At 55.3% G+C, this 27,500-nt stretch overlaps 7 protein-coding genes across 7 annotated transcripts in view; 4 read left to right on the forward strand and 3 right to left on the reverse strand.

Annotated features, from left to right (window-relative positions):
- Window positions 1–1,356: 1,356 nt before the first annotated feature.
- Window positions 1,357–4,151, reverse strand: PTSG_01036 (uncharacterized protein; the record flags this gene model as incomplete). The annotated part of the gene is made up of 10 exons (XM_004998454.1): window positions 1,357–1,455; window positions 1,711–1,787; window positions 1,957–2,014; window positions 2,168–2,426; window positions 2,640–2,729; window positions 2,885–2,967; window positions 3,108–3,281; window positions 3,504–3,606; window positions 3,770–3,835; window positions 4,081–4,151. 10 exons carry the CDS (start codon window positions 4,149–4,151, stop codon window positions 1,357–1,359), a joined length of 1,080 nt encoding a protein of 359 aa, XP_004998511.1.
- Window positions 4,152–5,059: 908 nt separating this feature from the next.
- Window positions 5,060–7,600, forward strand: PTSG_01037 (uncharacterized protein). Its single transcript, XM_004998455.1, has 2 exons — window positions 5,060–6,586; window positions 6,885–7,600. Exons 1-2 carry the CDS (start codon window positions 5,135–5,137, stop codon window positions 7,332–7,334), a joined length of 1,902 nt encoding a protein of 633 aa, XP_004998512.1. The 5' UTR covers window positions 5,060–5,134; the 3' UTR covers window positions 7,335–7,600.
- PTSG_01038 (uncharacterized protein) lies at window positions 7,534–9,516 on the reverse strand. Its single transcript, XM_004998456.1, has one exon. It carries the CDS (start codon window positions 9,310–9,312, stop codon window positions 7,930–7,932), a length of 1,383 nt encoding a protein of 460 aa, XP_004998513.1. The 5' UTR covers window positions 9,313–9,516; the 3' UTR covers window positions 7,534–7,929.
- A 215-nt stretch (window positions 9,517–9,731) lies between these two features.
- On the forward strand, window positions 9,732–14,314 carry PTSG_11676 (uncharacterized protein). The gene is made up of 12 exons (XM_004998457.1): window positions 9,732–10,040; window positions 10,257–10,383; window positions 10,678–10,811; window positions 11,065–11,159; window positions 11,416–11,535; window positions 11,717–11,827; window positions 12,006–12,137; window positions 12,293–12,438; window positions 12,708–12,836; window positions 13,019–13,120; window positions 13,473–13,523; window positions 13,884–14,314. The coding sequence occupies exons 1-12, from the start codon at window positions 9,907–9,909 to the stop codon at window positions 13,938–13,940; spliced, it is 1,338 nt and encodes a 445-aa protein (XP_004998514.1). The 5' UTR covers window positions 9,732–9,906; the 3' UTR covers window positions 13,941–14,314.
- PTSG_11677 (uncharacterized protein) lies at window positions 13,982–18,877 on the forward strand (the record flags this gene model as incomplete). Its single annotated transcript, XM_004998458.1, has 13 exons — window positions 13,982–14,113; window positions 14,424–14,552; window positions 14,859–15,062; window positions 15,371–15,511; window positions 15,666–15,775; window positions 15,943–15,988; window positions 16,233–16,654; window positions 16,820–16,879; window positions 17,033–17,158; window positions 17,367–17,477; window positions 17,682–17,823; window positions 18,098–18,355; window positions 18,713–18,877. 13 exons carry the CDS (start codon window positions 13,982–13,984, stop codon window positions 18,875–18,877), a joined length of 2,046 nt encoding a protein of 681 aa, XP_004998515.1.
- A 295-nt stretch (window positions 18,878–19,172) lies between these two features.
- PTSG_01041 (uncharacterized protein) lies at window positions 19,173–24,401 on the forward strand. The gene is made up of 16 exons (XM_004998459.1): window positions 19,173–19,273; window positions 19,517–19,582; window positions 19,747–19,830; window positions 19,979–20,085; window positions 20,283–20,406; window positions 20,685–20,800; window positions 21,064–21,151; window positions 21,374–21,450; window positions 21,673–21,744; window positions 21,915–22,072; window positions 22,247–22,265; window positions 22,467–22,674; window positions 22,936–23,028; window positions 23,207–23,241; window positions 23,454–23,672; window positions 23,888–24,401. Exons 1-16 carry the CDS (start codon window positions 19,270–19,272, stop codon window positions 23,960–23,962), a joined length of 1,545 nt encoding a protein of 514 aa, XP_004998516.1. The 5' UTR covers window positions 19,173–19,269; the 3' UTR covers window positions 23,963–24,401.
- The window catches only part of PTSG_01042 (uncharacterized protein), a 13,506-nt gene continuing 10,322 nt past the window's right edge, over window positions 24,317–27,500 (reverse strand). The window contains exons 18-23 of the mRNA XM_004998460.1: window positions 27,012–27,500; window positions 26,312–26,733; window positions 25,955–26,069; window positions 25,479–25,673; window positions 25,101–25,315; window positions 24,317–24,827 (exon numbers count right to left, since the gene is read on the reverse strand). The exon at window positions 27,012–27,500 is cut by the window's right edge and continues 1,250 nt beyond it. Of these exons, the coding sequence (XP_004998517.1) occupies window positions 24,581–24,827; window positions 25,101–25,315; window positions 25,479–25,673; window positions 25,955–26,069; window positions 26,312–26,733; window positions 27,012–27,500 (1,683 nt within the window). The 3' untranslated portion in view covers window positions 24,317–24,580. The remainder of the gene's footprint in view (window positions 24,828–25,100; window positions 25,316–25,478; window positions 25,674–25,954; window positions 26,070–26,311; window positions 26,734–27,011) is intronic.

Genomic DNA, 27,500 nt, shown 5'->3' on the forward strand with positions numbered 1-27,500 from the left:
CATCTCACCTACATCTGCCCATGTCATTCCTACATGCATGACATCATCATCATCATCATCACGTTTCAGAACATCAACGCAGCAGAGAGGTAGGTCAATGCGGGGGAGTGTTGACAGGCAAGTCCTGTCTGCTGAGTCATCATTGACCTCCCTTCTTCACGACACCACAAATTTGCACTCACCTCTCTTGTGTTCTGGAATGTTCACGTGATTTCCCTCCAACCTGTTGCACGTGCAGTGTTTAGTTTGTGTGGTTGCTCGATGTTACATGCTCTTGCATAACACACCACATAACCACACAACTCTCAACAAACACTGCCACGTCACCACTTTGCGTTGTGGACAATTCTTGTCTTCTGCTCTGTTTCTTTTCTGTTGGCGACACCACATGAACCCCCGTTTGATGGACGAAGCAGGACAACCAACTTACCTCGTGAACAAGTTGGTGAATGTACGCCGCCGAAACGGACGCACGGAGTATCGCGTTCGCTGGCGTGGTTTCTCAGTTGCACATGACACATGGATTTGAAGAGGGGGAGGATTCTTTCAATTTGTCGTTACCTTCCCAATAGCGGGCATGTCCAAGCACGCCCACGTGTATGTTTGAACATGTCTCTCTACGTGACCTACTTGCTCTGCACGCCCGAACGTGTTCCTTGTGCCTGACCAGTGGTTCCGGGCTTCCCTCTGTGTTCACATTCCAACACTGTTCATTCATCGTTTGTCGACCATTACACCTACACCGACATCATGCAGCACCTCCGGCAACACTACAGTGTCGCAGAGGACTTCGAGAAGAAGGTACACAATGCCATGCTTGCTTTTCGCCTCAGGTCGTCCGGGACGATATTGCGCAGGAAAGGCGCAGAATGTTGACAGGCAAGTCCTGTCTGCTGAGTCATATGATTGACCTGCCTTGTTCAGACACCACAATTTACCTCTCTCGTGTTCTGGAACGATGGCGTGATTTCCCTCCAACCTGTTGCACGAGAAAGTGTTTAGGTTGTGTGACTGCTTGATGTTACATGCTCTTGCAAAACACACCACATAACCACACAACTCTCAACAAACACTGCCACGTCACCACTGTGCGTTGACTGATGCACGCTACATTTCGCTTGTTCAAGAATTTGATGGCCACAAAGCACACAGTACCCGCGAATTTCAGACACACAACAGTTACAACCGCGCACGCATACACAGAGATTCATACCCACGAATCACAAACAAACAAACAAACAAACAAACAAACAAACAAACAGAAAATGTTTCGTGTGCTGCGTCAAGATTTAGTCAACATTTAATAGCACCGTACAAATAAATGTCCTATTTGTATGCCGCTCGAGCTCACATGCTTCACGTCTTGGAGAACGTCATACGCGCCGCATCCTCAGCGGCAACCTGTCTGCAGGGATGTAATACCTCATGGAGGACCTTGAGAACTTCGGCCAAAGTCTGAAAAAGGACGCAAGAGGGGTGGAGAAAGTGAGAGATGTGCAGAGGGGCAATGGATGAGAAGCAGCAGGTTGACACGAACGGCAGCACTCAACGATCGTCACGTGATGCGATCGGCTCAAAATGGCACACACACACACACACACACACACACACACACACACACACACACACACACACACACACACACACACACACACCACACCCCACCACACACACACAGGTGCAAGGGACAAATGGGGGGGGGGGTCTTACCTCCTCCACAATAACCGGACTGGTGTAACCATCATCCTGTGAAGACGCAATTGTACATACGCTTGGACGTGTCTCATCTACAGATGGTCACAGGGAGAAGGAGAGATGTACGATGTGAGAACGTTGGATCTAGTCATGGTTCACACTAATTGCGAGGGCTGCAACAGTCTTTTCACACAAGCACACGCACAAGCACACGCACATGCACGCACACGCACACACATACACACGGTCTTGCAAGCTCACATGCAAGCATGCATTCACAGAGTCGACGTAGCGCTGCCAGCCAGCGATTGCGCTCTTCCTGTGCATGAAAGATCAAGGGGTTGGTGCGCATGTGAGTCACATGTAGGTGTGTGTGTGTGCGTGTGCGTGCGTGTGTGTGTGTGTGTGTGTGTGTGGCTGGTCGACGGCAGAGTCAGGCGAGCGAGCAATGCAACAAAAAGATGTGACATACTGTGGGAGCTGAGAAGTGTGGGAGGTCATGCATTTGTCCAGCAAGATGCATGAACCACGGTGACAAGGATTGGGATGCCACCGCCGCCTTGCTCGACATCCACAACCGCCACACATCCCGCAAGTTGCTTGTGGTCTCCTCCATGGCGCAGGCGGTGTCGTGGCGATCCTCTTCCAAATCGGCCCCTGACGAAGTGGCAGTGACTGCGGACACTAATGATGCCATGTTCGCTTCAAGTGCGGGAGTGCTGTCACATGTCCTGTTCGGGATGTTGAAGTAAAACGGAAGTAACGTGGTGTTTGAGTTTGGTGAGGGATGATTTGTGCGAACCATTGCCAGACACACAGACAGAAAGACGCAGAGATGGAGAGGCGGACGGAGGGACGGGGAGACAGGACACACACACACACACACACACACACACACACACACACACACACACACACACAGGGCCAGACAGCCAGCTACCTACCACAGTGACTGTAGGTGTCTGAGGACGAGCAACTGCCTTTGTTGTCGACACACCAAGCAACAGGATGAAATCGCATGCTCACATGATCGCCTGTATGGTGTGCGCGAGTGAGCAAAGTCAACAAAGGCATTTTTGCGACAGAAGTCGCACGTGAAAATAAGATGCAGCTGTGAGGCGATGTTGTCACAACAAGTTGTTTGAGTGGTGCCAGTGGAGGTCGATTGCGCTTGTTTGTACTTGCTCACCTGGCGACGGCTTTCAGCGTTGCGGAGTAGCTCGACGCAAGTTTGTCGTAGCAGGCGCTTCCCAGTCCTGACGCAACTTTCACCTTCACAGGCAACCGCCACGCCGCACAGCAAGCGGCAAAGATGCATATGACAAGGGTGCAAGTGGTTCAGCGTGAGCGGGACAGGGGGTTGCATGCAGTGAAAGCTGTCTGAACGCCAACATGATGCGAGCACACTCCACCTTGAACGGGTTATTTGCGCTGAAGGTATCCAGGCAGATGTCAAGGAGAGGGCGATGCCTGCTTTGAAGGCGACGCTCTACAATGTTGCACGTGCAATCCAGAGGCCTTCCAGACCGCAGCACCATCGTAATGTCAACTACGTGCAGGCGACACACTCGCACATCTAACAAGTCCTACCCTTAATTGTGTGTGTGTGTGTGTGTGTGTGTGTGTCAGAGTAGATGGGGTAGATTCGGAAGGACGGCGTATTCGTTTGTGCATATGCTGCGCCTGAAACACAATCACAGACACAGACACAGACACATGCGCACACATACATACACGCACACACTCACACGCACACACGCACGCACGCACACACACACACACACGCACGCACACGCACGCACACACACCTCGGGTGGTCTGTACAGGTTCTCGCGGACAAAGTATTCAAGTTGGCTTCCGATGTAAACAGTGGTGTCACCGGCATCTTGCTTTATGTGTCCGAGGGGAATGCTGTGCACAAAGAGAGGCAGCCCATGTCATCACATCATGCGACACCACCAAGCAAGTGTGAGCAGACGAGCAAGCCTCTGAGTCACTGCCTCAAACAAAAAAAGAAAGAATCGAAGATTGAGCAGAGCACAACGTGCACACCTCACAGGAGCATGCACTGCACCTGTAGCATCCACTGGGAATTTGAACAGCGTGTGGTGGCTTGACCCAAACCACATCTGAGATCCACCTAAAAAGTCCAGAATGGCACGCAAGATCCAGGTGCAGGTGCAGGGTGAAGGGTGAATCAAAACTCTGGAGCAAGACGAGAGCACACAGTCGGCCTCGATAGACAATTGCAGAATAAGGTCGCTCACACGAGCACGCCACACATGACACAACAGCTCTACACCACACAGTGCATGTTTGGTACAAGCAGCCAACCACAAGTGCTCGTCCATCTCTTTGCCACTGCATTCTTCACAACAAACGCACTTGGTGTAGCAGAATGGAAGGATGAAGCTTGATATGGACGTAAACTCATCAATTGCACGAAGGTCCTGCATCTGTCACGGCAACCGGGTTGGAAAGCGAGTTAGGCGGGGGGGGGGGACAGCAAGTCGTGTCGTGCGTGCAACATGTACATGCGTGAGCCTTCTCACTACAACTGTCACAAACGCTCAGACCCACGGACACACAGATCCACGGACACACACACACACACACACACAGACCCACGGACGCACACTCACACACAGACACACACACGCACTCACAGACCCACAGACCCACAGAGACCCACACAGACCCACAGAGACCCACAGAGACCCACAGAGACCCACAGAGACCCACAGACTCACACACACACAGACACACACACGACACACACACACACACTTTATGGTGACTTGCAAGGAAAGCACGTGGCCCAGATAACACATAGAAAGACGGGGTCGCTTTAACCTCCAGGCCGTCGTATAGCTCCATGTGCTGGACACGGATTGGCCCCAGTCCAGCTCAGGTACAGCCATCTGACTCGACAAGCACGAGGGAGGCGAGTACCTACATGTATTACCAGTAAGGCACGGCCCCACACACACACACACACACACACACACACACACAACCACCACACAACACACACACACACACACACACACACAGACCCACACAGACCCATACAGACCCACACACACACACCACCACCACCACCTGGGAAGGAGAGACTGGTATGTGGCCGTCCGATGTGGTGGTGGGAAGCAGGAAATCTGGATGTGCGTCCCAGTGGATCAACAACGATTCAGTGTCAACCGCGCCAGCGCCCATGGCCCGGCGCCAGAACGGCAGCACCTCATCATGGTCGTCGCACAAACACACCGGCAAGACACCAGCACCACAAGAACTGGTCGTGGTTCGTTGCATTGTGTGAGAAACTTCGTTGTTCGTTGTGGTGTGATGTGACACACTTTCGTCGCTTTCCAACAAGCTTGTTGTCGACTCCTTGCCCCCCCCCCCCCTCATCCAGCTTTGGTTCTTGAAGGCAAAGAGGATGCCCGTGTTTCGCTTGCCGCACTCGCCCGGAGTGCAGCGGCCCTGGGCGACGCTGCAAGGCAAGCTGGAGCGGGCTAAGCGGCTTGATTGGCGTGAGCCACGGCAGGCGCTGAGGCAGTGGACGCAGTTGTTGGGGGACACAAGCAAAGCTGCACTGCATGTCGACAGTTCTTGTGCGCTCCCGGCTGCAATGCGGGAGCTGGACGCCCGCTTTGGCGTCAACCCAGCCGACATCATGGCATTTGTGATCCAACAGGCGCTGGACCTCCCTGCCTTGTTTCCGGAGCACGCTGCGGAGGAAAGCGACCTACCTTCCGCCATTGTGAAGGGTGCAGACGGCTCACCTGTCCCGAGCCGCGCTCCCACCTCACACACCTTCAGCGCGATCCCGATTCTCATGCCCACGGCACCCGCGACTCAGCAGCAGATTGTGTTCTCCCGAAAGCAGCTGTGCTCTTTGCTTGCACACGCCTTCTTGGGCACGCTCATGCAGCCCGGAGCTGCGCACGGGGAAGAGTTCTTCGTCAACCGGGGCGAGCTGCCCGATGTCGGCGATGACCACGACATTCTCACGGGGTCCCTCTCTTTCATCGCACTGCTGCGATACCCGAGCAAGGTTGCAATGCACCGCACGCTCTGCATGCTGCTTTACTTTGCGCAGATGAAGGAACACATGGGCACGGTTGGGGATGAGCTTGTGGCCTTTGAGCGCCACACCCTCGCAGCACAAGCACCGCCACCGTCTGCAACACCATCCCTCGAGAAAGGCACAAAGCCTGCCTCCACCAGCGCCAGCACCGCGTCCACCGACAGCCCAGCGTCCGATGACACCGCTAGGCACAGTCCTGGGGCTGCGTTCGACGTTCCAGATTGGGCCTCGTGTGAGAGCTGCGTCGGCCGCATCATCGTGCACGACAAACGCATGGAGGACGTGCGACCCATGTCTGCGCTTGTGGACTTTGCCAACCGCGATCTGATGATCCACGAGGTGATTCCCAGTGCGACACAGGAGGAGGTGTTGTTCAGCACGCGGCCCGAGCTCTTCGTGTCGATGCTGTTCATCCCGCGGTTGCGTCCACACGAGGCCGCGGTCATGCGCAACTCGCGCATGGTGGTCGACTACACGGGCTATCAGGCCACCTTTGCAGTCAAGGAGAAGCTCGAGATGCAGCCTTCTGCGCTGGCAACACCGGCCATAGCGCGCCCGACCACCTGCAGTGATGTTGTTGCCATCGACGCCGTGGTGAATCGCGGGTTGACGCAGTTTACTCTGGCCAGCCTGTACCGCGACCTCAACAAGGCATACGCGGGCTTCTGCGGCTGCTTTGGACTGCGCACCCCAGCGGGCGACAAGGGCGAGCCCCAAGCAGACGAATCAACGGGCGACGGCGAATCTCGTGAGCATCGAGGCGCTGCACGTGTTCTCTCCTCGGGACTCTGGGGCTGCGGCGTACGTTTGCTACTTTGCACTTGGGTGTTGTCTGCTGGTGGGGGCAGCTTGCCAAACACGCAAACTCACACACAGACACAGAAACAAAGAACACACAAACGCATGCACACAGACACAGACACACACAGACACAGACACAGACACAGAAAGAAAGAACACACAAACGCATGCACGCACACACACACACACACACACACACACACACACACACACACACAAATGCATGTTCATTGTCATGGATCGCCATCTCATGACCGTGCTCGTTCTGTGCATCCATTTTATTCCGCTCCACACGCAGGTGTTCGGTGGTGACCCGGTGCTGAAGATGCTTCAGCAGCTCATGGTGACGTCGCACCTTGGCGTGGACCTTCATTTTTCCACATACAAGCAGCCATCCACCCAGGCCAAGCTGCAGCGCGTTGTTGCGTTGCTGGCGCAGCTGCCAGATCTGAAAGTACGCGATCTCTTCAGTATCATGACTGCCGCGCCGGCAAGCGGGTTTGCGCGCGACAAGACCGTCTTTGGGGAGTTTGTCATCCACCAGCTCAAGCAGCGCGCTGGCCAGCCCTCTGAGTTTGACACGGGGCAGTTTGCGTGCACAGAGGCTGAGGTGCGAATCCGTCATCTGATGGCCCAAGCGGAGGAGGCCGAGGAGAAGGCTGATCGTGTGCGTGCCATGGCCCTCTACCAACGCGCACGCGCCATTGATCGCGCGCTCTTTGACGCCCTCATGATGCCCTCAGCCTGAGTGCACACGGGTGTGCGTGCATGTGTATGTGCTGTGTGTAAGCGTGTACACTTGTGTGTGTATGTGTGTGTGTGTGCGTCCGTGTGTGCGTACATGTGTATGTGCTCTGTGTGTGTGTGTGTGTGTGTACACTTTGTGTGTGAGCGTGTACACTTGCTTGTGTGTGCCTATCACTCTCATTCACTCAGACATACACCATCTCCCTTCCCCTAATGCGCGTTCCTTCATTTTTCGCAAGGCGATTCAAATAAACGGCTTTGAGTGTCGTTGGTGGATTGATGTCGGTGAGATGAGGTGGTGTTGCCGTGCTATGCCAAGTTGAGAAGGTGTCCGTGTTGAACGTGATGATAGAATTGTTTCTTCCATTATGGGAGAGTAGTCAAAGAAAGCGGGAGCATTACAGAGGAGTAGGAAGGAGGCAGGCATGCAGCATCAGCAAGACCACGGAAGCAAACACCTCTAACATTCACACACTCACAAACACAGCGTACACGCTCATACACACAGAGACACAGAGTACACACACACAGTGCACACACACACACACACACACACAGTACATACACACAAGAGTACACGTAAGCCATGCAGGGGTTCAGTCTGTTGGAAACTGGTCAAAGTTTGCAACCGGTTGGGAGGTGGCGGTGTACGGCTGGTGGGTGACCTTGTGTTGAATGTCCATGGCGTCCTTGACCGTCAGTTCGGCCTTCATGAAATCAGCGCCTTGATCCGCAAGCCGTCCTGTCCAGTGGCACGCCTTGTAGAGCGCCTCCATGTCGTCAATCGCCGCCCGAACATCCTCCACCTTGGGCACCCCGCCCGCAACCGTGTTGTACATGACCACGGTCACTGTCACGTGCTGGCTCGTGTCCCGCTCAAGCCGTTTGGTGGCCAGGCCTTGGTACACACCAGCCTCAGTGCCGCGGCTGACCCGGGCTGCGTTGGCCACGCCCAGCTTGGGCTCGGCCCGCGCGCACCCGCGCGCCCGCCTGCCGCCACGGCCACGGCCACCAGAGTAGAGGTCCATGGCTGCGCTCTTCTTTGCCTTCTTCTTGAACAAGGCGGCGCCAGGTGGTGCCATCATTGCAAAGCTGTCCACGGCGTTCGTGGCGCAGCAGAGCATGGCGCTCTCGGCCATGGCGCAGCCAAGCATGGCGCGGCGGGGAAGCTGCCGCTGCTTGAGCGGGACCTGCACCGTGAGGAGCGCGTTGAAGCGCGTGCCCATGGCGGGGATGCCGATGACGGCGGCGGTGGCCTTGCCGCGTGCAACGGCGTCCTCCTTCTCCTCCTGCGTCTCCTTCTGTGGGCCGCCCACGGCGTGGTCCGAGCGCTCGGCCTCCAGCCAGTACTTGTGGGCCACGCCGGCAGGGTCCACGGCGTGGTGCATGAGCTTCTTTGCGCCACGGCCGTCCTGCTGGATGGCGATGCCCTGCGTCGTGCCGAGGACGAGCAGGTTGCGCGGGTCGTCGTCAGAGCGGGTGTTGTAGTTGTACGCCTCGGTGCAAAACTCGACCTTGTCGCGCTTGGCGTCGGACTCCGGCACGGGCAGGAAGGTGGTCTGGAAGCGGATGGAGACCTTCTGGTCCAGCTCGTCGTTGCTCAGGTCCGTGCCTTCCGGGACCTTGCAGTATGCGCCGTAGGAGCCCAGGTTCTTGAGCAGGGAGCGCAGGGTGATGGGCTTGAGCTCGGCGTCGCCGCCAGCGACGTGGTTGCCAACCACGACGGCGATCTTGTCTGAGGAGATGCAGCCGAGCTTCTCGTTCCAGTTGTCCGATCGCACGGTGAAGAAGCTCCTGCCGTCGCGGCCTTTGAGGTAGGTGTCTGTGATGTTTGCGCCCCAGCAGCTGAGGCCGCCGCCGACGGTACCGCGGCACGCGTCGTCCCAGGACACGTACTTGCACGAGTACTGCGCATACACGCCACCGCTGCGGTGGCACGCGTCGTTGATGGCCTTGGCCGTCTCACCAACGCTGGACATGGTGCGTGCCTTTGTGTTGTTATGTTTTGTGTGTTGCTCTTGGGTCTTTGCCAGTGGCTTGGTGCTTGGTGCTTGGTGCTTGGTGCTTGGTGCTTGGTGCTTGGTGCTTGGTGCTTGGTGCTTGGTGCTTGGTGCTTGGTGCTTGGTGCTTGGTGCTTGGTGCTTGGTGCTTGGTGCTTGGTGCTTGGTGCTTGGTGCTTGGTGTAAAATGCGGTCGCTCGCTTGCTTGCTTCACTTCTTGCATCTCACCCCGACAGTGGACTCAGCAGTCCGCTGCATTGCTGTGTCGACGATGAGCCAAAAATAAAAGGCCACGCTGACTCAGCAATGATGTCAAAAGAATAATAAAAAAAAGAAAGAATTGCGGGGCTTGAATTCGATGGTCTTTTACAGCGACGCCCCACCCACCCTCCCATTTTGCCTTATTGTTGTTTGTGGTTTTGGTTGCCTGCAAGCTTCAGAGCTTCCTCCCCCTCCCCCCACGAAGTTCCACGAAACATCATCAGACCAGCAGACCTCTCGCTCGTTTGTTGCTGTGCTTGACGTGCTGCCAGGCCACCGACCGACCAACGACCGACCACCGATCGAGACGCCATGGGGTCTGGATACAGCAAGACCATCCAGGACTTGGAGAAGAATGACCAAGGAAAAGCAGAGCTGGATTTCACAGACTCAAACCTCGGCGATGCAAAGCTGCAGAAGGTCGCAGAGGCCCTGCACAAGAACTCGTACGTTGTTCTGTTGTTGGGTCCGACTTGATCCTTCTCGCCTTTGCTTGCGCGCATGCTAGCATGCTTGCTTGCCTTGGCGCTTTTTCAATGATGTGGAGTGCTCTCCTGAGCACTGCCCGAGCAGCTTACACGCGCGTACGCTCGTTTACACCCCAGCACACAACTCACACACATACACACACAACACACACAACACCCTCACCACACATACAGCTCTGTGAGGAAGATCAACCTCTCGGGCACCAACATGTCGGACATTGGCGCACGCTACATCTCGGATGCCCTGGCCCACAAGCTCACCCCAACCAACGTCACCACCATCATCTTTGACAAGAACCCGGTGCGTACCACGGTGATGAGCACCTCAGTTCCTACGTGCAGTGATGCAAACAGACACAGAGACTGTGTGTGTGTGTGTGTGACTGTGAGGCAAAGAGACAGAGAGAGAAAGTGTGTGTGTGTGTGTGTGTGTGTGTGTGTGTGTGTGTGTGTGTGTGTGTGTGTGTGAGGATATGTGTTTGAGGATGTGTGTTTGACGTTGTCACCAGTCAAAACATATTCACAACCCCCCCCCGCATGCACCTGTGCACCTTGCCACACACCACACTGTGCTCTCTCCTCATGCCTTGCTTAGATTGGGCCTGATGGGGGCCAGTACCTGGCAACCGCCCTGAAGCAGTGCTTGTCCTTGAACACCGTCAAGCTAAACAACTGCGCGCTCGGCGATAACGGTGCCATTGCCATCGCCAACAGCCTCGTCAACAACGAGTAAGCGACGCGCAAACACGCCATCACAGCGCTCCAGTGCGCGTGCACGCATGCCTGCACGCAATCAACCAAACCACGCTCACATGTGTTCCACATTTCCACCAGAAAGCAATCACACCCCGCCCTCACACAGAGACAGGCAACTTGCTCATGCTACTCTTTCGTGCGTGCGAAGACCTCACCCACCATTGGTTCCCCTCGCCCCCTCGCTGCTTGCATGCGCAACTCAATCCCCTCCCCCGCCCCTGTACAGTCACATTGTGACCCTTGAGCTTGGCAACAACCTCATTGGTGATCAGGCAGCACGCGCCTTTAGTCGCGCATTTGAGCGCAACGACTGCCTTGAAGGTTGGCCGCTGTTCAGCGCTGTTCTGTGTGTGTGTGTGTGTGTGTGTGTGTGTGTGTGTGTGTGTGTGTGTGTGTGTGTGTGTGTGTTTTGGGGGGGGGGGTTGCTCTCTTGCCTGTGCGTGCGTGGTGTGATCGCCTCCTTCTTGTTTGTGCGACGCTCTTCCTCCGCTCCTCTCTCTGTCTCGCGACCACTTTGCTCATGGATGTACACGGTCGGGTGTTGTAACCTTGCGTTCGCTCCACTGCGTCGTTGTAGGCCTTTCCCTGTGGAAAAACGCCATCCTCTCTGCCGGTGCTCAGTACCTTGCTGAGGGCCTCACGCGCAACCGCACCCTGCAGTGGCTGGGCCTGGGCGGCAACAAAATTGGCCCTGATGGTGTGTGTGTGTGTGCAGGTTGTATGTGTGTGTGTGTGTGCTTGTACCTTTGTCGTGTGTGGTCTCATTCTTGCTGTTTTCTCTTCACCCTGAACTCTGCTCTCCATCTGATGCACGTCCACCTTCACCAAGCTCACCTATCTCACACTCCCCAACCCATTTCCTTTTCCGTCACCCTTAGGTGCTCTGTCCTTCGCGCAGCAGCTGGGACACATGCGCATCCACTGGCTTGGTCTTGGTGGCAACTCCCTGACGGACCAAGGCATCATCTACATTGCTTCCGCTCTCAAAGGTGGCGTGCTGCGATGTACTTCGTTGTACTGTCATGTACCATGCTATGCTGCGATGCGCGTTGCTGCACCATGCTGTGTGAGAGACGCAGCGTCCCAGGGAGTTGGGCTCTTTGGTGCACTGTAATCTCACACTTGGCACCCGCCTTGTGCATTGATTCGCATTCTGTTTGTGCTCAGACGATGGCTGCGACCTCCAGTCGATTGGGCTTGGCGGCAACGGCATCACAGACCATGGCGTGGAAAAGCTTGCCCGCGCCCTGTGGACAAACACCCGCCTCGAGTCACTCGGCCTTGGTGGCAACGAAATCAGTGAGCGCCACACTGCATCATCACATCATTTGTTCTTTCGATTCATCTGCGTGTGCCTGGTCCTGTGGTGTGACATGGTATCTGCTGGTGTTCCTCATTGTGTGCTGCTGAATTCTCATTCTGCATTTTGCCCTTGTCGCACCTTCTTGTCACAGGCACGGAAGGCTGTGAGTTCTTCAGTGAGATGCTGCGGGTCAACACCACGCTCAAGAAGCTCATCCTCTCCAGCAACCTGGTGGACGACGATGGCCTTCGCGCCCTTGCAGACGGGCTAACCGTTAACAACACCTTGGAAACTCTGGTACGGGTCAGAGCCGGAAGTTCACACACATCCCAACCTGTTTGGCGTGCTGTTGGGCCACTCGCATACCCTCACATGTTGGCGACTGTGCACGTGTGTGTGTGTGTGTGTGTGTGTGTGTGTGTGTGTGTGTGTGTGTGTGTGTGTGTGTGTGTGTGTGTGTGTGTGTGTGTGTGTGTGTGTGCGTGTGTGTGTGCTTGCGTGCGTGTGTGGTGTGGTGTGTGTGTATGTGTGTGTGTGCGTGTTTCTTTGTCCTTTGGATTTGGCAGCTGGTGGCCGCAAACCCGTTTACAGATGTGGGCGCACTGTACTTGGCGGACATTCTCTGCCGCAGCAACACGTGCCTGCAAGTCCTGGACATCCACGACGCCGATATGTCACCTGCTGGTGAACAGCAGGTGCGTGCCACACACAGACCACGCACCCTGCGCTCCCGACTACACGTGATTGTCAGCGTGCGGGGTTTGCCTGCAAGCACGACCACACCCCTGTCTTGCCGATGCGCTACGCCTTCCCCCATGGGCCTGCTTGCCTTGTCATAGACGTACTCACACTTGTGCGTGTGCTTGTGTCGTGCCAGGTGGTTGATCAGCTGCGGAAGGACTCATCCCTCCATTTCCTCGGCTCCTTTTATGGGCCCCGCGATCACCGCATCATCACTGTGGATGGCGCCTCCAACGTGGTGCGTGACCAGCGAAGCAAAGGAAGAGAGAGCGAGAGAATCCGGGTGGGGAGCAAGGGGGGGGGGGATTGATTGGTAGTATGGATATGCAACGTAAGTCGGGTGTGTTGAGGAGATTTGTTGTTTTGTTGTCTGGTTGTGTCATTTGGTCTTCCAACGAGGGTGCCGAAGTGTAATGCAATGTGGTGTGTTGGGGGGGGGGGATTGTTGTTTTTGTTCTTGAGAGACTTGTGCATCCTCGTGATGCTCTGCACACGGATGTCGAGCCTGCACACTGCCCTCTGCTTTCCTCCTCCTCAGCTGATGTTGCTATGCGTCTGCGTGGCTGCTTGGTGGTGTGTTGTCGTGACAGGCACGCCGTCGCAAAGAAGCACGCCGGGCAGAGGCGCACGCGGCCGTCAACGTAGGTTTGCTGCTTTGTGCCAGCGTGTATGCGCATGTATGTATGCGCAGTGGAGTGTGCGGCAGTGCACGTTGCATCGGGCGTACCTGCGTATCGCTGTGCTGATGTGAACGGCTGACCTGACTGGCTGAGCATCAGCACCAACCCTAACCTGAATCCTTGAATAAGCCAAGCAAACAAAGATGCCTGTGCTCGTCGTGCTCTCCTCCTCACGTCCTGCATCTCGTTAGTTCCTCGTGTGCATCCACTCACAATCAAAATGTCTTCTCCCCTCCCTACACCCCGTTGCGTGCATACATGCCACTGCAACTTCCCCCTCGCCATCCCAAACAACCAACCAACCAACCTGCCTACCTGCAGCAATACGTGGAGGACCAGATGGTGCCATCCAACATGCGCGAGCACGAAGTGTTTTAAATCTCGCGAAACACGTTTTCGCACAACGCGCAACAAACAACATGCAGCACTCGGACGATGCTGATGATGCCGCAGGCAATGTGCCTTGTCTTGATGTTGTCGAAGAGGAGGAGGAGGATGTGTTGTTGAGTGCGTGGACGGCCGACACGTCCATGCTAGCAGACCATGATCGCGTATGAATGACCTGTTGTTGCTTCTCTGTTGCTTGTCTGTTGCCCGCTTCTGTTCTGTTTTCATTGCGCACCTTGTCTCTGTGGCCAATCCCTTTCGTACAAATAAGACCACACAGCCACGCTGATCATCACACGAGTGTCAATGCAACTCAGCGAGTTGACCACCACTGCCACTGCCACTGCCACTGTCACCACCAGCTGTGCTTGCGTCTTGGCTGCTCTCACACACACGCGGCGCAACCATCTCCCATTCCACGCACGTCGCCGACTTGCGCACACGTGGCACCGTGAACGACCATTGCACCCCCAGAACGACAAGTATGCGGAAGCACTGAGGCGACTGGCACCCGGCCAGCGCGTGCTGGACATTGGTACAGGCACGGGCTTGTTGGCGATGCTGGCGGCTCGTCACGGTGCAACAACCGTCACCGCCTGTGAGGTGCGTTTTGTATGTGCGGTGTGTGTACATATGTGCGTGTGCGTGCGTGGGTGTCTGTGTGTATCTGTGTGTGTGTGTCTGTGTCTGTATATGCGTATGTGTGTGTGTGTGTGTCTGTAATGCGTTTGTGCGTGTGCGTGTGCGTGTGCGTGTGCGTGTGCGTGTGCGTGTGCGTGTGCGTGTGCGTGTGCGTGTGCGTGTGCGTGTGCGTGCGTCTCTATCTGTCCATCTGTCTATCTGTCTCTCTTTGTCCTTGCACCTCGGCGCTTGGTCTGCCAAGTCATGTTGCACGTTGCTCCCTGATAGGTGTACAGGCCGATGGCACGTATCGCAGCTGAAACCATTCGCACCAACAACCTCGAAGCCACAATCGCGCTCGTGCCCAAAGAGTCGACGGAGCTGTCCCTGGAGAAGGACCTGAACCAGCAGCGTGTAGGCCTCATCGTCAGCGAGATTGTCGATAGTGAACTTTTGGGCGAGGGCATCCTTCCATCCATCCGAGATGCCGTGGTCAGTCATCAAGTCATGTGTACGTTGTGTGTGTGTGTATGTGTGTGCGTTGTGCATCTTCTGTGACGCGCTTTTACATGAACTTGACCTGTGCTCACTCTGTCATCAATGTTGGGCACGCTATGGCTTCATCTTTTCACACACACACACACATTCACACACACACACATTCACACACATTCACACACATTCACACACACATTCACACACATTCACACACACACACACACTCACACACATTCACACACACACTCACACACATTCACACACACACACACATTCACACACACACACAAATGACTGTGAAGGCGAGATTGGGATTAGACACATGCACGTGCATCCCATGTGCGGCGAATATCCATTTCCAGCTCATTCAAAGCGACCTGCTTCGCAGCTGGGTTGACCTCGATTCGTGTAGCGTGGATGGTCTTCCCATCTTTGATGAAGAGGTGAGCCTAAGCTACAAGCATCACACACACACATATGCGTGCATGCACATGAATACACGCACACACACATGCTCATACACATGCGACGTGTGCTGTCCATGCTGCCCATTAACTCTTCTTTGTCGCTTCGGTCGTGTGTTGCTGTTTGTACCAGATGATATCACGTGTCGATGCTTCGACGAAACATGAGGTCCACGTGGATCGCCTCCTTTCCTCCCTCACCCGCCTGTCGGACCCCACGACGGCATGCACCCTCGATTTAACGTGAGCTTGCTCGGGTGATGGCCGTCAAGGAACAGTGGGTGGATGTGATACAGCGGAGACGCGCACGAGGGAGACGCGTGGACTCGGCCACAGCGCAGAGAAATTGTCGCACTGCCACACACGAACGTGCACTGTCAGCTTACCTGTGTGTTTTTCGTGGACTGCAGGTCCATTCCTCCAGAAGATGGCGTGCACACAGAAATCACCACAGCGGTACTTGTTTGTGTGTGCGCGTGTGCGTGCGTGTGCGTGCGTGTGCGTGCGTGTGCGTGCGTGTGTGCGTGTGTGCAATTGTGCGTGCGTGCGTGTGTGCGTGTGTGTGTGCGTGCAATTGTGCATGCGTGCGTGCGTGCGTGCGTGTGTGTGCAAGTGTGCGGGTGTGCATTTGTCATGTGTGATGGTGCTAGGCACGAGCTGCACTTCTTGGTCACGCATACATGCATATCCACATGTCCAGGCTGTTGCATCAGGGAGTCGAGTGGATGGACTCGTCATGTGGTGGACAATGACGCTCGCGGATGACATTGTAATCGATACACAGCCATCCTGGCTACAGCGTGCGCAACCCCACCACCAACACACTCAACACCAACAACCACAACAACAACAGCAGCAGCAGCAGCAGTCGCACGTGTGGAGAGAGCACTGGCTACCAATGGTGTACGTCCTCCGCCAACCGCTCCAAACGGCGCAGAACGAAGATGCGGAGCCAAAGACAGTTCCAGTCTACGTTGGCCTGCATCACGACGACTTTGCTGTTGACTTCAGTGCCGCCTTGGCTGCCACAGCACCGCCCCTTCGCCCAACACACGTGCACGTCTGCAGTCCCCTCCTCCCTCGCGACCGCATCGCTCTCCTCAACGACACCCGCCGAACGCAGTACGCTTGTGCACGAAGTGCTGTGTGCGTGGCACTTGCGTTAGTTGCAGGCGTTCTTTTTCTCTTTCTTTCTCTCTCTCTCCACACACACACACACACACACACACATACACACACACATGACGTATTCAATCATCATGCTTCATTTGCGGCTATCGTTTGCAGGCACTATCACGACGCATTAGCGGCCAGCACGCATGGAAGGGACATTCGCTCCATTCTTGGGTGAGGTGCTAACCCTAACACCGTGCTTGAGTTGACTTGCGCCTCCTAACCGCTGGCACACGTATATACATGTCACTCACAAGTCACTACTCATACACAAGCACAGCTGCTCACGCCGGGTGCACTCTCGCCCCCCCCCTCGTCATGGCTCAGGTTTGGAAGTGTCAACGTGGCAGCCATTTCTGCATGTCAGTTGTTCCCACGTGCACACACAACCGTTGTGGAGCATCGTCGGCTTGCTCCAATCATGGAGGCATTCGCCACTCGCGCCAGCGCTCGGTACGTGGCTGTGTGTGTGTATGTGCGTGCTTGTGCGTGTGTGTGCGTGTGTGTGCGTGTGCTTGTGCGTGTGTGTGCGTGTGTGCGTGTGTGTGTGTGCGTGCAGATGTGGGACAATGAATTCCCCATGTGCTTGTGTCTCTGATATCGTGGTTTCTGTCTGCATGCTCTCACGACCCAAGACACGCATCGGCATTCGCGCTCGCAGGTTGAGCGTCGTCGTCGATGAAGACAGCATGGGCGAACGCGATACGGCTGATGTCGTGGATCTGGTAGTCGGTGAACCCTACTTTCTCGACACCACAGAGCCATGGCAGGCGTAAGTCACTCACTGCTTGTGTGTGTGTGTGTGTGTGTGTGTGTGTGTGTGTGTGTGTGTGTGTGTGTGTGTGTGTGTGTGTGTGTGTGTGTGTGTGTGTGTGTGTGTGTGCGGGTTCACCACGGTAAAGGTGTTTCTGAGTGTGTTACTCATCCATCTTAACCCACCTGCCATCATGTCTGCGGTGCACTGACGATCGTCCAGGGCCATTCGCTTTGCGCGGGCCATCGCCCGCCACCGCCACCGCCTCTCCGCCACCGCTGTTGTGTTCCCACACCACGCTGTCGTTTGCTGCGCTCTTGTCGAGTGCACGCATCTGCACACCATCCGCGATCCCGTCAAGCAGGTCAGTGCGCTCCGGTCATGTGTGCGTGCATGCGTGCATGCTTGGGGATGTCAGTGTTTGCTTGCAGCTTTGTGGCGTGACGTTCTGCGTCCTGCAAGCAATATTGTCGTGTGTTTGTTGTTGCGACTGTGTCGATTGATCTTGTTTCGTGTTCGCGCCTCTTCGCCGCCCACATTCAATGACGTCTCGTCCGCCACATGTGCTCACCGGTATGCCATCATTGCATTCTGTGCTCACTCGCCGATTCTGGTTCCGTACCTTGTCATCGTGCCAGGCATGCGGGGTTGACATGTCTGCTTTCGACGCAGCAGTGCGCGTACCAGGGACATTTGCGTCGGTGCAAAGCATGTGGGAATACGAGCACCGCCTGCTGTGCCGCCCCGCGGAGGTGCTGACCATCGACTTTGCAGCGGCCAGTGCTGGCGATGGCGGCATTGCCGCAGCCCAGAGCGAGGATGTGGTGCTCACGATGACTACGACCGGCACCTGCCATGCTGTCCTCGTCTTCATGCGCACCTACCTCTCGGATCAGGTTCGTGATGCCGTGTGTGTGCGCGTGTGTGTGCGTGTGTGTTTGTGGTTGTGGTTGTGGTTGTGGATGAACACAAGTGCACAAGTGCACAAGTGTGTGTGCGTGTGTGTTTGTGGTTGTGGTTGTGGTTGTGGTTGTGGGTGAACACAAGTGCACAAGTGCACAAGTGTGTGTGCGTGTGTGTGTGCGTGTGTGTGTGTGTGTTGTGCGTCATTTCGTTGTCATGAGTTTGCACGTGCGCGTGCATCGCTTGCGACACAACTCCCCTGCACTAGCTCCATCGCACATCGCTTATCGCACATCGCTTATTGCACACCCCTCCTCTGTTCCGCTTCACCTTGCTCTTCGACCCAACAGGAGTTTGAAGACGAGTACAGTGGTGACGGAGCATATACGCCGTTCAAACAGGGGGTGTTCTTGCTGGATGACAAGCGGCGCAGCGTCAACTGCGGCGAATCTGTGACCGTGCACGTGTCTCTCGATGGTGCAGCCGGGACTGTCAGTGCAGATGTTGTGTCGTGAATGAGCGTGTGGTTGACACATGCTTGTCTTTGCGTTTGTTCCTTTCGGTTTCGCCGCAGTGAAGAAGCAAATGAATGAGACGATGAAGCCTGGGGATGGAAACTTGGCATCAGCATCATGACGAAACACTGTTCCCTCCACACTCACACTCACACACAGACAGCCACACAACAGACACACACACACAGACAGGCACACACAGACACACACACACGCACAGACACACACACAGCCACACACACACACACGCACAGACACACACACACACACACACACACACACACACACACAAGAGCAGTCTTTGTGGTTGGAATTTTGGATGGTGTCATTGCAAATTGTCCAGACCCGAGACAAGCTGGCTCAGCAGAACAAGAAGACAACACACCACAGCAATGGGTGAGCGAGCATGTCGATGTGTTGTGTGTGTGTGTGTGTGTGTGTGTGTGAGCCAGTGTGTGTGAGCCAGTGTGTGTAAGTCAGCGCAACACTGCATTGTACATCGTGTACGTGCATGTGGTGTGAAAATACCAAAGTTTTACAAAGCAGACCCAGACAAGCTCACTGCTCGCTGTGTCCTGTTGCACTGAAATGCTCACCAATGACAACACCGCATACATCGCTGCTCATCGCACTGCCCAGCAACCTTCAAGGCCATCTTTGACTACGATGCTGAAGCAGAGGATGAGCTGACTCTGCGCGTCGGCGGTTCGTGTGCACAATGACACTGCTCGCCAGCCTGCAACCGTGTCGTTGACTTTCTGTTTGTTTGTTGCAGTGCTTGGGCGTCCTCAACATCATCATCCGTGAGGGGAGCCAGACTTGCCTTCTCACCCTCTGTGTTTTCGTGGGTACATTTCTTCTGTGAACAGACATCATCACGGACGCCCAAGCTGACCCAGAGGCCGAGGGATGGTGCAAGGGAAAGCTCAACGGCCGTGTCGGTGTTTTCCCAGGTGCGCGTGTGTATTTGCCTGCGTGTGCGTGCACGTGCATGTGTGTGTGTGTGTGTTATCGAAAGAGGGAGATAAGTGGAGAGAGAGAGTGTGTGCGTGTGTTGAGGTATTCTTCTCTGATCCTTGTCTCCATGTTTTTGTGACGCAGACAACTTTGTTGAAAAGTGCGAGGCCAAGGCCGCTGCCCCCGCCAAGCCACCACCACCAAAGCCCGCTCCCCCAAAGCCCGCCCCTCCCAAACCAGCAGACACCAGGGTGTGTGTGTACGTGTGTGCGTGTGTGTGTGTGTTTGTGTGGACGATGTTTGTGTGGACGACGCTTGTGTCATGCGTGGTTGTGGTGTACAGGGTTGGGCCGTTGTCGCGTCTGTGCGTTTTATGTCCTTCCTGCTCTCACAGTTGTACCCCGCTCACGTGTTTGTCCCACTGTCATTCTATGCCATGGTGCACCAGCCCAAGGCCAAGTGCATGTTTGAGCACGTGCCGGAGCAAGATGACGAGCTGCACATCAAGGAGGGCGACATTGTCGTCATTGTCGACGACAACGATCCAGACTGGTGGAAGGGCGAGCTCAACGGTGTGTATGCATGCATGTGGGTGTATGCATGTGTGCGTGTGCATGTGTGGATGACTGTGTGTGTGTGTGTGTGCCTATGTGTGTGTGCCTATGTGTGTGTGCGTCTCCTCTCTTCCCGCTCTATCTGTCAGGCCTTCTGTTCGTCCCTGTGGTCGCTACAACGTGTTGGTGGGGGTGGCCACAGCTGCTGTGCTTGTGAGCCATTCTCTGCCCGCTTTCTCACTGCAAATCCCATTCATTCTCCCCAAAACCATCCCCTTCTCTTGAAACCCTCGCAGGCAAGGTTGGCATGTTCCCGAGCAACTTTGTTGAGCGCATCGCTGCCGGCTCTGCGTCAGCGCCAACAGCAGACGCGCCCCAATCTGCAGAGGAAGAGGAGGAGGAGCCACGCAGGGTATGGTGCTGCTGCGTGTGCGTGCGTGTATGTGTGTGTGTGCGTGTGTGTGTGTGTGCATGTGCGCGCGCGTGTTCTTCCTGATTCTAGCTTTTGTGCTGTTGTTTCTTGCACGCATGCACGCAAGCGTGTGCACTTCGAGCTACCCACACTTCGAGCTACCCACACATCGTGCCAACACACACACACACACACACACACACACACACACACACACACACACACACACACACACACACACACCGCACTGCGCACGTGTACAGCAATCGCAGCTGATTGCGGCGAAGAAGGTGCATGGCATTGGTCTTGGTAACATCTTTGCTGGCGGCGAAATCAAACTCCGCAAGACAGGTGCTGCTGCTGTTGCTGATGCTGCATCATTGTTGTGGCTGCCTTGCCCATCGACGTGGTGGCTCTGTTTTGGTTCAAGCAAACGAGCCAGCTCACCAACTGTACCACCTGTGCTCAATGTCCTTTCCTACCCTCCCTTCGTCTGACTCCCTCCTGCGACGGTGCTTGGTGCTTCTTGTGCGTGTCGTGCTTGTGGCTGTGGCTGTTGGGACGTATCACCAGGTATGAATCCAGAGAAGAAGAAGAAGGAGGCGGCTCCTGCCCCGGCCACCGCCCCTCACGTGCAGCTCAAGAAGACAGTGAGTGAGCTCCTTAACGTCTTGCTTGTTGTCGTAGTCCAACCAGATAGTTGGACTTATTCCCTCTTCCTTTTGCTTTTTTGTTGCTGTGATCGCTGCGATGACTGATGCCGTTTTAACACATCAGTTCCTCGCTGTGCGCCATCTCACCACCACCATCGTCATCCCCTTCCCCAAACAACTTTCGCATCCGCTCTTGACTCTGCTCTCCTACCATATCAGGCGAGGCCACCGGCACCACAGGCTGCCGCGCCGGCCCCTGCTGCTCCAAAGGACGACGCTCTCTATTGCAAGGTGCAACTCTCAATGCAGGGCCACGCGTTGTATTTTTGCTTGCTTGTTTTTCTTGCTGGCTTAGTTTGTTTGGTTGCTTGCTGCAGACATCAGTTTGCTGTGTTTGCGTTGGTTGACTGCCAACACGCTTCCCTGCATGCTTTGCGCCTGTGCGTGTGTGTACATTGCAGGTTCTGTTTGAGTATGAGCCGCAGCAGGACGATGAGCTCGCGATGACGCCTGGCGATGTGATTCGCGTCGTCAAGAAGAACGAGGATGAGGGCTGGTGGCAGGGCGAGCTCAACGGCAAGACTGGATGGTTCCCAGACAACTTTGTCGAGATGTGCCCGTAAGTGAGCGTGTGTGTGAGCGTGTGTTTGTGCGTGTGCGTGCGTGCGTGTGTGCGTGCGCGTGCGTACTTGTGCATGTATGTGTGCACGCAAATGTGCGATGGTTCACAAATTTACCCACCCACCCGTGTCACCCCTCTGCCTCGTTCTTGCCCCCCCCCCCAACTGCACAGAGCACCTTCAGCAGATAAGGTCAGTCGCCCTGTTGATCATCGTGGCTTCGCTGTGTGCTATGCAAATGTGTGTGTAAATGTGTGTGCAAATGTGTGTGTGTGTGTAAATACGTATATGTATGTATATGTATTTGTGTATGTGTATGTGTATGTGTGTGCATGTGCACACCATTCCTCACATCCCCCTCTCTTCCTGGATGCGTGTCCTCGATGCTGGCAGAACACACCCCGCGTTGCTCTCAAGCCCCCAGGTCCTGATTCCCGCTCCGCCAGCGTCTCTGCTCCTGCCCCGCGCACACGCACGCATTCTCTCAGGCGGCCCAACGCAGCCCCTGCTCCTGCCAAGCCCCCAGCACCAAAGCCAGCCGCACCCGCACCCACACCCGCACACGAGGACAAGCCGGCGCCCCCAGCCGTGCCTAAGCCAGGTTGGTGCGTGAGAGTAGTGTGATGGGAGTGGCGCGCGCGTGTGTGTGTGTGTGTGTGTGTGTGTGTGTGTGTGTGTGTGTGTGTGTGTGTGTGTGTGTGTGAATGAGTGGGGGAGGAGAAGATGATAACGTTAAGAGGAGGACGATTTAGGGTTGCGCAATCACGTATTATTGCATTTGCGTGCTGCCGCATCCTTGTATCACCTCATCATTGCTGATGGTTGGCCTGCCCTTCCCTCCTTCCCCATCCAATCATTTCAGCTCCCCCCAAGAAGGCGAAGCCACCTCCATCGCTCAAGCCGAAGACGGCTAAACCCACGCCCGCACCAGCACCGCCAGCGCCGACAAAGACAGGCACGCTTTGTGTTGCGAGGGGTTTGTTTGGTTGTTGTGTGGCTAATTGGTGTGCGATATTCACACGCTGTTTAGTGTGATACTTCACTTTTGCCGCTGTTCGGTTCAACTCACTCTTGCACTGATTGTTCTCCACGCGCGTGTGCGTGTGTGCTTGCGCGTTTTTTGTTGCTCATAGACACAAACGAGCAGCCTCCATGGGCCAGCCAGATGGTGGGTGGATGTTTTGTTTCTGTGCTAGTAATGTGTGTGAGGAAGGAAGAGGGAGTGCGCCTGTGCGCTCACACACACACACACACACACACACTCACTCACTCACTCACACACACACACACACACTTGACCTGTCTGCTCACATGAATGACCCTTGTAATGCATCACACGCACATCCCACTCCCACTCACTGTTACACAACGGCAACACAGAAGAAGAAGCCTGAGGAGGAGGAGAAGCCAGCACCACCCGCACCCGCGCCAGCAGCCCAGAAGCAGGAATCTGCGCCCGAGCCAGCAAAGCCGGACACGGCGAGCGGCAACCAGAGCCAAGAGGTCGCTGACCTCAAGGCAACGGTGGACACGTTGTCCAAGACGGTGCAGTTCCTGAAGAAGAAGTTGGACCATCTGGTGGAGGAACTTGACCAGGAGGTACGTGGTGGTGTGCACGTGTTTGTGTGTGTATTGCCTGTTCGTGTGTGTGTGTGTATGCGTGTGGTGTGTGTGAATGTGTGTGTGTGTATGCGTGTGGTGTGTGTATGCGTGTGGTGTGTGTGTATGGGGTTGGCCATGCTTGATCAAACTCGTTTGTCCCCCCCCCTCTTTGATTCACGCAACACTTCCCTACGTGCGCATGTGTTGTGCAGCGGCTGGATCGCTCGAAGCTGAAGCTCGAGTATGAGCGCCGCCTCAAGGACTTGGAGCTCAAGGTCGGCATCTGAGGCCAATGTCTGGCGCGTCCATCCGTCAAAGCAATCCCGTTGCCCACCCCTCCTTTCTTGTCCATTTGAAATCACGCATGTCTCTCTCATTTCTCCTTCTTTTTGTCAACCTCTCTCAAGCCCGCTTGTTTGTCATTTGTGCATGTGCACGTGTTTGTGTGTGTGTGTGTGTGTTTGTTTGTTTGCATGCGTTTGTTGCTTTCTTCTTATCCCCAGCCCTTTTTGGGTGCTCTAGTCTTGTCTGTGCTCTTCTGAGCCGTGTGTTGGATGAGCGCGTTTGAGTGGGTCGGTGTTGACCCCTCTTGTCAACCAGTGCGTTCTGTGCGTCTTCATGGTTTCTCTGTTTCGTTTTCCTTTGGTTGTTGCTCATTTGTTTGCCTGGTGCGAAACAACAGGTGCAATCAAAACAAAAACTGAACTTGTGTGTACATGGGGCCGGATAATGTTGTTGACACGCATTCATCCATCCTATGAGCTCTACAGCACACATACACAAACAGAGAGAGAGGAGGGCAGACACACACACCACACACACACACACACACAAAAAAAAAAAACAAAAACAAACACACACACACACACACACACACACACACACACACACACACACACACCACATCATGATGCCATGGTGGTGCAGAGGCCTGGCTTCTTGCCACGAACGGTGAACGCAATCTCGTTGCCCGATTCAAAACACACACGCAGCTCCGCCTCCTCCACACCGGTGCTTGTTGCCGGCTCAAAGAACAGCGGAATCTCAAGCCCTTCCCTGACGTCCTCCACCACGCCGTCAAACACGCTTGTCCATAGGCTCTTGCGTTCTGGTGCCATTGTCACCGTGTACGCGCCAGCTTCAAGCACATCCCTGCATGGGCCAACAGCAGAAAGCGTGTGCACATGAGTGTTGGTGCACGGTTGTGTGTGCGTGTGTGTGTGTGTGTGCGTGTGTGTGTGTGCGTGTGCGTGTGTGTGTGTGTGTGTGTGTGTGTGTGTGTGTGTGTGTGTGTGTGTGTGTGTGTGTGTGTGTGTGTGTGTGTGTGTGTGTGTGTGTGTGTGTGTGCGTGCGTGCGTGCGTGCGTGCGTGTGTGTGTGAAATCTTAGGCCCAGTACATATACAGGCAATGCCGCTGGCACTCACTGCGGAACGACGAGCGTTGTCGAATCGACACCAAGGAGGTCCGCCGACTGAATCTCAATTGTGTCCAGGATCTTGGCGCGCGCATGCACCACAATCGGTTTCTCCCAAAAGAACCCATCACGGTGATAAACGTGCAGCACGCCTTCGTGTCGGCCCACACGCGAGCACTGGAACGTGCACTGGCACTTGAGGGTCGTGCCCTCATCGTCAACAACCTGAGTTGCATGTGAGTGTGCGTGTGCGTGTGCGTGTAGTTTGATGAGAACACTGAGCGCCACAATGAAGGCACTTGCACGCACAAGCGCGCATATATGCACACACCACACACATACACACACCCACCCACACACCCACACACACATACACAGAGTGTCTCACCGAGCATGCTGCCTCATCAAAGGCTTCAAAGCCGTCCAATTCAACGTCGAGTCGAGACATGTCAAAGTCTGGCGCCGCATCAACCAGCGACACGGCAAACGTCCGCGTGATTGGTTCACCAACAATACACTTGACAACGCCGACTTTGCACGGTTTAGATGGCTGTGCAAGGCCAACAAGATGCCATGTCTTGTCCTGTTTCACAAGGCAGCAACGGAAGGGTGAATAAGCGCGTTGTGTGAGGTTGTGTGTGTATGTGTGTGCGTGTGTTGGGTGGGTGGGCGGAACTGTGTGTGTTCATTCCCCTCTCTTCCCCCCTTGTATGAGCATTGGCGTGGGCTGGACATTGGCTGTTTGTGACATCACGCGGTGTGACGGCGGTAAAAGGGGTTCACGCATGAACGGCCTCACAACAGGTATTATTCATCCACGGTGTCTAGGGCCGGAGACACAGCAACAAACGTCACGACGCTTACCTTTGCGGCAGCATCGTCTGCGGGGCGCGCTTTGATGACGGCGTGGTGTGCGCACATGTGTTTTGCCTGCAAGCACATGGGTATGCTCTTGGTCGATTGTGGAGGGACTTTGATTCTGCGAGTGATGCAAACAAGCCGAACGATAAGGAGGACGTGATGAAAAGTGGTTGAGCGGGGGCCAACGCCATCGACACAGCGTGTCACACACCAGAAACAACTTAATCAAATGGGGAATGCCCGTGCGTTTTTCACACACACACACACGCACGCACACACACACACACACACACACACACACACACACACACACACACACACACACACACACACACACACACACACACACACGTGGCGTACTTGTGGGACTTGCGGAGCGTGGTAAAAGAGGCGAGTGCACCAAACTGCGGGTCCTTCTGCTGTACCTCAAGCACATATGTGCGTGGGCGCTCTGCATCGCTGTTGTTGATCTCAATCTCAAACAACTTCTCCTCCCCGCATACAACAGGAACAACCTGTGCCTTGTGTGCCCACACGCCACTGCCCACAGAGCCCCTGCTGTGGCTCCCATCTCCCTCCTCTAGCTGGTCCCCTTCACCCATGGCGCCTGGGAACACCGTCACAGGCAGGACGTAGTGCCACGTGATGCCGTGCGTACCCGTGAGCATGATCTGCTTCACCTGCGTCACAGGCTCGTCGGGGTCAACCACGTTGTCAACCAACGCCTTCTCTGGGGTGAACGTCAGCAGCACCTCGCCCGTTCCGTGTGCCCGCAGCGGAACCTGGCGAGTGATGCCGGATGTGGTGGTGGTGGAGGGTGAGATAAAAGCTCGCAAGGAGCGCAGCTCGGAAAAGTGCAGTTTGCAGTTTGCAGCGCAAACCACAATAGCCAAGCAAACGTGCATGCGAACGTGTCAATTTCAAAGGCATGCAGACAGGACTGCATGAAACACACATGCACGTGCAGCACCAACAAACAAGCAGATGAACCAACAGGCAAACAAGCCAACGACCTTACAATCAAACAAGCCAAGAGGCCAACAAACAAGCAAGCGCCCACCTGCATTGGGGTGAAGACGACGTTGGCGTCCAGGGATTCGCCGTCCACTGCGACAACAATGTCCTCGCTGATTGGGTTTGAGATGGGGACAACCACCTCCGATGACGATGACAGCGCGCACGCCATGGGAGGGAGCACAACAGGCTCGGCACGGTTGGCGGTGAAGCGGATCGGCACCTCCAGCGCCTGTCCTTGCACGTCCTCAATGAGCAGCACGCCGCGGAAATCACCCGCTCGAACAGGAAAGTATTCACAGGACACCTTTTCCGTCGACCGCGCAGCAACCTCCACCTCCATGTCATACACCAGCTCGTCAGAGAGCACATCATTGGAGAAGAACGACACGCTGTGCGTCTTGGCGTGGGGCGTGTCATTGCGCACCTTGATGCGGAACTGTGCAGAGTCCCACACCTCCGCATGCACGCGCACGGGCCGGCCTTTGCGTGCGCTCACAGCAGAGCGAACGCGCGGCGATGTCGATCGTGATGA

This window comes from Salpingoeca rosetta (assembly GCF_000188695.1).
Source record: "Salpingoeca rosetta unplaced genomic scaffold supercont1.2, whole genome shotgun sequence".
NCBI lineage: Eukaryota > Choanoflagellata > Craspedida > Salpingoecidae > Salpingoeca > Salpingoeca rosetta.

Bases quoted from the DNA above. Each gene is read 5' to 3' on its own strand.
- PTSG_01037 (XM_004998455.1), top strand. From the start codon at position 5,135: ATGCCCGTGTTTCGCTTGCCGCACTCGCCCGGAGTGCAGCGGCCCTGG. The intron at 6,587-6,884 runs GTACGTTTGCTA...CTCCACACGCAG, and splicing joins CGGGACTCTGGGGCTGCGGC to GTGTTCGGTGGTGACCCGGT.
- PTSG_01038 (XM_004998456.1), bottom strand. From the start codon at position 9,312: ATGTCCAGCGTTGGTGAGACGGCCAAGGCCATCAACGACGCGTGCCAC.
- PTSG_11676 (XM_004998457.1), top strand. From the start codon at position 9,907: ATGGGGTCTGGATACAGCAAGACCATCCAGGACTTGGAGAAGAATGAC. The intron at 10,384-10,677 runs GTGCGTACCACG...TGCCTTGCTTAG, and splicing joins TCATCTTTGACAAGAACCCG to ATTGGGCCTGATGGGGGCCA. The intron at 12,138-12,292 runs GTGAGCGCCACA...TTCTTGTCACAG, and splicing joins CCTTGGTGGCAACGAAATCA to GCACGGAAGGCTGTGAGTTC.
- PTSG_01041 (XM_004998459.1), top strand. The intron at 21,451-21,672 runs GTGAGTGAGCTC...CTACCATATCAG, and splicing joins ACGTGCAGCTCAAGAAGACA to GCGAGGCCACCGGCACCACA. The intron at 23,029-23,206 runs GCACGCTTTGTG...TGTTGCTCATAG, and splicing joins GCCAGCGCCGACAAAGACAG to ACACAAACGAGCAGCCTCCA.